General features: G+C 33.6%; 1 protein-coding gene across 1 annotated transcript; it reads right to left on the bottom strand.

Moving 5' to 3' along the window:
• Positions 1-1,656: 1,656 nt before the first annotated feature.
• Positions 1,657-3,015, bottom strand: LOC120165769 (arogenate dehydratase 1-like). The gene has a single exon (XM_039175211.1). The coding sequence runs from the start codon at positions 2,980-2,982 to the stop codon at positions 1,699-1,701; it is 1,284 nt and encodes a 427-aa protein (XP_039031142.1). The 5' UTR covers positions 2,983-3,015; the 3' UTR covers positions 1,657-1,698.
• Between the last annotated feature and the right edge of the window lie 6,219 nt (positions 3,016-9,234).

Raw genomic sequence — 9,234 nt, 5'->3', positions numbered from 1 at the left:
ATTCAAACATACTTAACGACATGATATTTTTCAATTTATAATCATAAAAGAACGTGAATAATTTGGATATAGTATAAGAAGAAAAAGTAAATATTATATTTTTCTATTGCATTTTAAAAGTAACCATGGCAACTAGTTCCTTTTTGCGTCCAACTACCCACTCATTCAAACTTTATTCAATTTTTTTTATTAATCTTTGTATTATACATAAATTATAGATTTATTATATTTAATTTGATTTTTTAATAGTCTAAAATAATTATAAGTTAGTATTTACTTAAAATTTTCCTTAACTATTGATAATGCACACACCCTACATACACAAACAAAATATGATAAAAAAAGCATAAATAAGCACAATTAAAATTCTTTTATCACCAAATATTTATTACATAATCTATCTAACCCGAAGAAAGTCTAAAGAACGAGATCTTAATTTAAGATTAAAAAATGGAAATAAGTGCAATTAAAATTGTGATAAAAAAATTTAAAATTTTAAGTTAAGCACAACTTAAAATGTTACATTCTTCCTTAACATTTTCGGTTGAACCTAAGATGTTATTTTCTTCGTAACATTTTCAGTTGGCAATCGAAAATATTACATTTTTTGTAACATTTTAAGTTTAACTGAAAATATTAAGAAAAATATAACATTTTAAGTTATGTCCAATATATAATATTATATTTTTTTATCATTTTTTCGACTGTGATTACTTTTTAATATTTTTTGACCTTACATTGTGTGGGAAAACTAAGATAAAAAATTGATCACGTCTTATAATTTATGGGTAAAAGTTGCCATGCCTCTATCACCTACCCTCTAAAATGGTGGCCCTATTCATGGAGGCTCGCAATCGAAGTCACTGCCTACGCAAGGCATGATGATTTTCTTTCATGAATTAAAGAATGATTTTAATGATAAGAAAAGTGATTTAGGTTTAAACAACATTATTTATAAAGTGGGTAAACTTAATTAGATTTAATATCAAACACAAATCTTAATTCATAATCCTATTTAGTAAAGAAAATTTCCCACACTTCCCGAGAATCATTAAAACACTTAAAAGCACCATTGTTTTTTTTTGAATTATAAGAAGACTATTATAATGAAATACTAAGTGTGAAGGAAAGCAGGACCATAGAGATTACGGTGAAGAAGTGATTTAATCTCATGGGACGGTTCGGTATAGGTCTGAGCTTGTTCATTTGAAATAACGGTAGATTTCGCAAGAAAGTCTACTACAACATTAGTTTCACGAAGAATAAGAATGAATTCGATCGTCTATTGTTTTGATATGAGTTTTACAATAGAACAAACAAGAGCAATTGGGAAAGCACCATTGTTTATTAAAATGGAGGTAGAATCGAATACACTTTTGGAATTATAAATAATACTAAATAAATGAATTTAAAAATATTTTTTTATCTCAAACATAAAATTACTATTTCATCGTGTAAACAGTCTTATTCGAATACCGTGATCAAATCGAATCCTTAAATAAAATAAAACTTGCTAAAAAACAAGTTTTGGAAGGACATAATTAATTATATCATTAAAAAATATTTAGCCAACAACAATTTTATTTTTTGCTTGTTGGTGAATTAACCAAAAACAAATAAATATGAAATTAGTTTCGACAATTTTCTTTTTGTGCAAATTATTTGTTTTTTTTATAATTTTGATTTTCATGGGTTTTGCTAATCTCCCCTTGACGGGCACCAAGGCGTCATATCCATTGGGTAACTGCCTAATACCCTCAAGAAAGAGGTGAACTCTTGGACCTCAGCCAACGCGTTTTGGGCTCTGACATCGGCCATCGACGCTTCGAAATCAACGTAAAATATGTACTCGAAATGCTTCGCCGTTCCCACATTGGCGTCGTCCACCAACCGGATCGGCCTGTTCCGGTGCGGCCGCGACTCGATCTTCGTCAAGCTGATGTTCCTAAACGCGAACGCCGATAGCACTTTGAAAAGCACGCTCGTTCCTTTCTCGTGCGCGAAAACGATGCTTGTTTTGAACGGCCGGTCCGTGCGCGGGATGATTGGCTCCCGAGCTAGCGTCACGAAGCGCGTTACGTTGCTCGAATCATCTTGGATTCCATCGACCAGGATGTTGAGTCCGTAGAGTTCGGCGGCGCGTGCGCTTGCTATTGCGGCGGTGTCTCGAAGGTTATTCGCGGCTACATACTCGGCGGCTCCGGCGGTATCATCGACGGCTTCGCGTGTGACGTTGAGGCCGAGTTTGGTGATCGTGTTTTCACACTGAGAGAGAGCTTGCGCATGAGAAATGACGCGCGTCAAGTACTCTTTCCTAACACCCGGGAGAGCTAAGAGGCAGTGGTGGACCGGAAGTTGAACTTCACCTACGATGTGGAGGCGGTGCCTGAGGAGGAGATCGTAGTTCCGATGAATCGAACCACCGAGTGAGTTTTCCACCGGTAAGACGGCTCGATCGGCAATCCAAAGCTCAACCGCTTGAAACGCAACTTCAAACTGATCACACGGGATGGCTTCGCAGTTCGGATAAGCTTTTCCTGCTGCAGCTTCCGAGTAAGCACCGGGGACTCCTTGGTAAGCCACACGCAGCTCAGAGCCGTGCATCGGAGAAGGAGACAAATCGGTTATGGTTAACGGCTTCTGTAGAGGCAGTTTCGAAGGTGGTTGAGGCTTGTTGCTCTTGTCGAGAGGGACCAGGTTGAGATCCAAGGAGGTTTTATAGCCGTTTACAGCGGAAGCGGCGGAGGAAGATTCGGATTTGTCGTCGGAATCTTGGTGCTGGGAAAAGACTTTACTAGAGAGAATAGCACAAGAGCTTTGCCAATCAGCCCGGCTCGAACCGACGCCATTGGGGAATTGGACGGAGTCAGAGTGGTAGGCGCAACGTACGGCCAACCGAATCAGCTTATGAAACCGAGGCGTGGAAGATCGAATTAGAGAAGAAGAATTATTAAGATTTCGGCAGTGAGAAATGGTCTGCATTTTGTTCTTATGAAAAACAAATAGGAAAGAATAGAAAGCTTGGTGTTCTCTCGGAGAAAGGGAACCTCAAGCTGAGAAGAATGGAAGACGAAGATGGATTTTATATACACAACGGCCTGCCAAAGTTGGTTCGGTCAATCTCACACCTACCCATATACTCTATTTTTTTTATGATTTCCTTGTTATTATAGTTATGAAATGACCATTCAACTCAGTTGGTAGAGCACAAGGTTCTTAATCTTGAGGTCGTGGAATCGAGTCCCACGGAGGGCATTTCATAATTCGGAGATCTCTTACGGAAGCTGCTCTCAACCTAGTGTTGGGGTAGCCTACTATCTTACCTCTCCTTACCCCATGCATATAGGAAAAAGGGACAGCCTTGTTATTATAGTTATATTTGTGTTTATATTTAAGGGTAGTGTACGCATTTATTACTTAAATTATTAGTTTTGATTTGTTTTAGTAGTTAAATTTTTAATTTTTTAAAAATTATAACTAACGTTTAGTTTTTGTTTCATTTTAATACCCGTTGTTACAAACTCAATGGACAAGCTCGTTGGTTGCTGAGTCTGCAGTCATCGACCGTCGTATTTGTATTATGATGAAACTTTAATTTTTTAACCCGCACTTTTTGAACCCCCTAAATACGATTTCGACTTTCGTTTCATCGGAGAACTCTTCAATCTCTCCAAATTAACGATGAACTCTTTGATTTCTTCATCATCCAATTGTCTTTGTCAACCGTCCAATGGTTCTGAAACTAGACTATGTTGATCAACTCGTCATTCTCTCATGGTTCACCATTTGGTGTGGTCGTCCGCCCACCGAAGCTATGCCCTGTCAGCTCGTTCGTTAAGTTTTTAATGGCGAGTTACTAAAATGAAACAAAAACTAAAGGTTAGGTACGGTTTTGGAAAATTTTAAAATTTATGCACTAAAACGGATCAAATATGATAATTTAGGCACTAAATACATAATTTATCCTATATTTAATGATATCTATCTGATTAAATATTTTAAATTCATTTTTTAAAATTATATTTGATTAAATAAAAAGATAATATATAATTAAGATAACACAATCTCCACATAAAATAATTAAAATAATGTATAATTAAGATAATGTATAATAAAATGTATGTCTTATATTCAAATAAATAACGATAAACTGTTAGAAAAATATTAAAATATCTCAAAAAAAAATTACTTAGTCAAGTAAGTTCTAATCCATTTTAAAGTCAAAAATTTACAAAATCATCTTTTATCAATTTTCTTCTACAGAGGTTAAATCCAGGGATGAGTAACGAAATTGAGAAAACTGAAAAATCGATTTGAACTAGACTATTCGATTTAGTTCGATTTTTTTAATTTACTATTTGGTTTAAAAACATAAATATGCAATTTGATTCGGTTTTGGTTTTTCCATATGGAAACCAATTGAACCGAATTAAAGAAAATAAGTATCCAAAACACATTCGTATTGAATTTATTATAATAAAATTTTTAAATAAATAAAATATTAAAACTAATAATAATTTTGATAGGCTTAAATATACAAAAGGTGCCCAATCTATGTATGTTTTTCCATTTTAGTGCCTAATGTTTATTTCGTTCCAGTTTAGTGCCTAACGTTTCATTCCGTGACTCAAAATAGGTCCAACCGTGATAGACCATTAAGGTTGGCCGTTAACTCATTAAAAATGTCACATGACATATTTTTTAATATTAAAAAATGATTTATGAAAAGAATAAATTATTTCGTTCCAGTTTGGTGTCTAACATTTATTTCATTTCAGTTTGATGCCTAACGTTTCTTTCCATCTCTTCTCATTCTCCACCCAAGAACCCTAAATTGAATTCAAGAACCCATTGTTCTTCCTCTTCTTCTTTTGTTCCACTCCACACTTAAGGACCCACCTATTTGGGGCGGCTCTTACCTTGTTTTTCCGGTTCGTAATTGGTGTTTTTGTTTCTGGGTATTATCCCTTCTTTCCATTTATTCTTCATTTGTTTGTTAATTTCATTGGTCGGGTTCTAACGGTTGATAATAAGTGGAATGAATTAGTTATGTGAGAACTGGGATGAGTTTGAAATTGTAACACCCTTAACCCGTAACTGACCCGAATATGAGTCTGAGGTGTTACATTGACTTTTCAAACTTTGACACTTATGGAACACGGGGAAATTTTAAACTTTCATTAAAACAAAATACGTTAATTTACATAAAAGAGACCACAAAATACAAAATCGATCAGAGCATTCGTAATTAACAACTTATTACATGCCAACACTCTATACACAACCAAAATATCTATTTTGTCAATTACTTCTGATCTGATCTATTAGTAGTGATGCTATCCTTGACACTTCTATTCCTGCTCTTCATGTTTCTTGGTACCTACGTGTAAATCACTTACACGCTAAGTCATAGACTTAGTGAGACATAATAAAATATGGAAGAAAACTCAAACTATTTAAACATGCATGAACAGGTAATCTTGTAATGCCATACCAAACAATATAACATTAAATATAATGTAAGATATACATATACATATCACACATCGTTTCCATCACAATTCTTACTATCATATATATCTTGTAATTATATCCTCTTATACCTAACCTTTTTAATCAACATCTGATTCATTTAACCGAGCAATACATATATCATCCGATAAATCATACAATTAATATCACAAAACATATACAACACATGTTATTTATTTATTAGCCCATGTACACATGTGAGAACTGTAGATATGTGAGTCCATTGAGGTTGTGCACTATGTTGTCACCACAGCTCGTATGAGGTCCCACTAGGGGCATATGAATTTGTCCCGAAGAACCACTATGAAATGTCCCGAAGGACCACTATATCCCGAAGGACCGCGTAAACCCTTGACTCTTGGCATGTCAACTATATCTCTAGATCTCATAACACATAACACGAGCATTATCTTTATATCGTTTCACATAGTCATATCTCATATGCTCATAGCTTTTATCATATCATTTCCCATCTTCATATAATCATATGATTCACTTTCACTTATCACATATGCTTTCTCTTTCATATATCTCATGTCATATATATCACATGGCTCTTTATCTCATTCTCATATGATCACATAATCCTGTAGTTCCCTTCTCATATCACTTTGCATGGTTTTACATAAACATATATCATATCTTATTCATATATATATATATATATATATCCGCAAATACATGTAAGCACATGTTTTCTTATCTTTTAACTTACGTTACATATGCCTGTAATCTTATGACTTATTGTTAAGTAAATCAAATAACATTGTATTATTACATACTTTATTCCATAACCATATATTCACATAGATCACATCGCACATATACACTCATACAATTAAGCATACATATATTTCATATTAATCACACAAGCATTTGAGTACATTCTTATGCAAACATATATAACTTAGACACATTTAATCTAAACTATAATATATGCATGTTCATACTATTATACTATGACATTTACCTCGGAAATAGACTCATCGCAAGTCAATTTCCATATAATCATATGCAATAAGATGCACTCACCTTGGCCTCACTAAGTTCCAATCCCCTTTTATGATTTCCTTTCTTTCGATCAAAATCTTAACTTGATAGTCATCCTGGGACTTGTTCGTGCTCGATATCTACATAATCATGTACTGATACTTATCAGTATCCAATTGATATACTTTAATCTATCATTTCTTAGAATGAAAGAAAGATTTATTCAATTTCCCATTGAAGTGCATCGATACATTATACAGTGTATCGATGCATCCTTTAACATGTGCATCGAAGCACTACCCCATGCATCGATACACAATTTATATTCGATGTTTCCATTTTAAGGGGTGTATCGATGCACTCCCTATGCATCGATGCACTCACTACATTCGATGTTCATTTAATAGAGAGTGCATCGGTACACAATGAATGTGCATCGGTACACAATGAATGTGCATCGATGCACACAACCCATAAATTCCAGTTAGAGCACGAAATTCACTTTCTATTTAGCTAAACTCTTCATATTTCATCCCCTTTTATATTCTTAACTCACATACACATATTCAAACTCATTTCTATTCATTCATCACCTCTTTAACATCAAAATCTTATTCTCCATATGTAATTCAAGAATTACACTAAATTTTCAACATGTTCCAAATTCAATTCTATTGTTTCTAACTTCTTAATTAGACTATTGACAAGTCAAATTTGGTCTGGAAATCCCATAAATGTCTTTCTACCAAGATTTCATTTATTCACTTCCTTCCTTTAATCCTTTCTATACCTTTCCTCTTATTGTTTTATGACAAATTAAGATTCCATTAAGCTTAAGAGTCACTTGATAATCAAAACCAAACTTAAAATTCAACAAGAAATCAATTAACCAAAAACTCACCTTTGCTCTTGGCTTCCATGTGAAGAAGAGAAAAAAGAGAAGAAGAGAACTCTGGAGAAATCTCTCTCTTTCCACGTGGTTCCTTTATCTTATAAAGGAAAATAAAAAAAAATCTTACTTGTCAATTGACCATTTCACCCTTTAATTCATTCAATAATTACCAAACAACCTTCAACTATATTTTCAATAAGTCATTGAACTATTTAACTATTATACTTTTATCACCAAATTTCAAAAATTCCCATTTTAGTCACTGACCTGAATTTCAGGATGTTACAGAAATAGTTGTAAATGGCAAGATTGAAGATTAATAACTAATTTTTTTTGGTTTCATTTCCTTATTTCTCTGCAACAATATTAAAAAGTTGAAGAATAGTTTAACTGGCAAAAACCCAAACATCGAAGAAGAAGAAATTCATGAGAAATCGTGCATGGTTTTGAGTGTTGGGTCATCATTGTGTTGAGTTAAGATCAAAGGAGTGGAACAAAGGAAAAAGAGGAAGAACAATGGGTTCTTGAATTGAATTTAGGGTTCTTGGGTGGAAAAAGAGGAGAGGGAAAGAAATGTTAGGCACCAAACTGGAACGAAATAAACGTTAGGTACCAAATTGGAACAAAAATATTTCTTATTTTTAGAAATTATTTTTTAATATAAAAATATGTCATGTGACATTTTTAATGGGTTAATGGCCAAACTTAACGGTCCGTCACGGCTGAATCCATTTTGAGTCACGGAATGAAACGTTAGACACTAAACAAGAACGAAATAAACGTTAGGCACTAAACTGGAAAAACGGGCATAGGTTGGGCACCTTTTGTATATTTAAGCAAATTAAAATTTATATATTTTCCCTCTAAGTTTTAAATTAGTTTTTTAGAGGTTGAGTTTGAAAAAAAGTCAAAAACCGCCAAACCAAGCCGAAAACCGTGGTTTTTATGTCATTCGGTTTCGGTTCCCATTTTTAAAAACCTATAAATTACAATTAAATTCACATTTATGTATGTAACCCCCTAGACCCGGCCTATGCGTTTCGACTAAGTCTAGTGGATCATATTATGATTCTTAAAGACATTTTCTGAAATCGTTATTCAATCAATGTAAAATCACATTATAAATGTCATGAAATAAATTATACCATCAAAACCCAACTTGTAAATATAATACCAATAAGTAATAAATTAATTTAAAACATGTCTTCAAAATCAAAATCACAATAAACCGAACAGTAATAGTAAAAGTGTCATCATCCTAAAATACGATACTTTAAAATAAGGTCCATGTCACCAAAATAAAGTCAACTAGCAAGATAAAACATTACAATCAGATATACTTCAAGAGATATGTTGATCCTCCAACTGCTCGAACCGATGTATCTAACCAACAATATCTGAAAGGGGGAAAACATTTTCGAAAGGTGAGCTAGGCTCAGTGTGTCCCAATATTACCTTAAAATCACAATAGGTACATTAAACAAATCATAGTTTAGTAAATCTCATAAATTCATAAAAGAGTTTAACTTTTGAAAATCATAGTTTAAACTCTTTTCTTGTACACCACCAGTAATTTCCAAAACTATTTTCCATATAGCTTACTCTATGCACACAGCAAAAAGAAAGCCAATCTAAGGATAAACTTTAGAGCTTGTATCCTTAAGCCCGTAAGTCCAAATCCATATAGCTTACCCTAAGCACACAGCAAGGGATTCCAACCTAATGTATCTTGGGGCCCCAAGAGTCACATTAGGCCCATTCTGTTTATTAGCTTGATCAGAGCTATACTATTGTAATTCAATCCAGAAGTTCAATTGCAC

The sequence above is a fragment of the Hibiscus syriacus genome, unplaced genomic scaffold, assembly GCF_006381635.1.
Source record: "Hibiscus syriacus cultivar Baekdansim isolate YM2019G1 unplaced genomic scaffold, ASM638163v2 tig00111614_pilon, whole genome shotgun sequence".
NCBI lineage: Eukaryota > Viridiplantae > Streptophyta > Magnoliopsida > Malvales > Malvaceae > Hibiscus > Hibiscus syriacus.
This window is presented reverse-complemented; position numbering and strand designations above follow the sequence as displayed.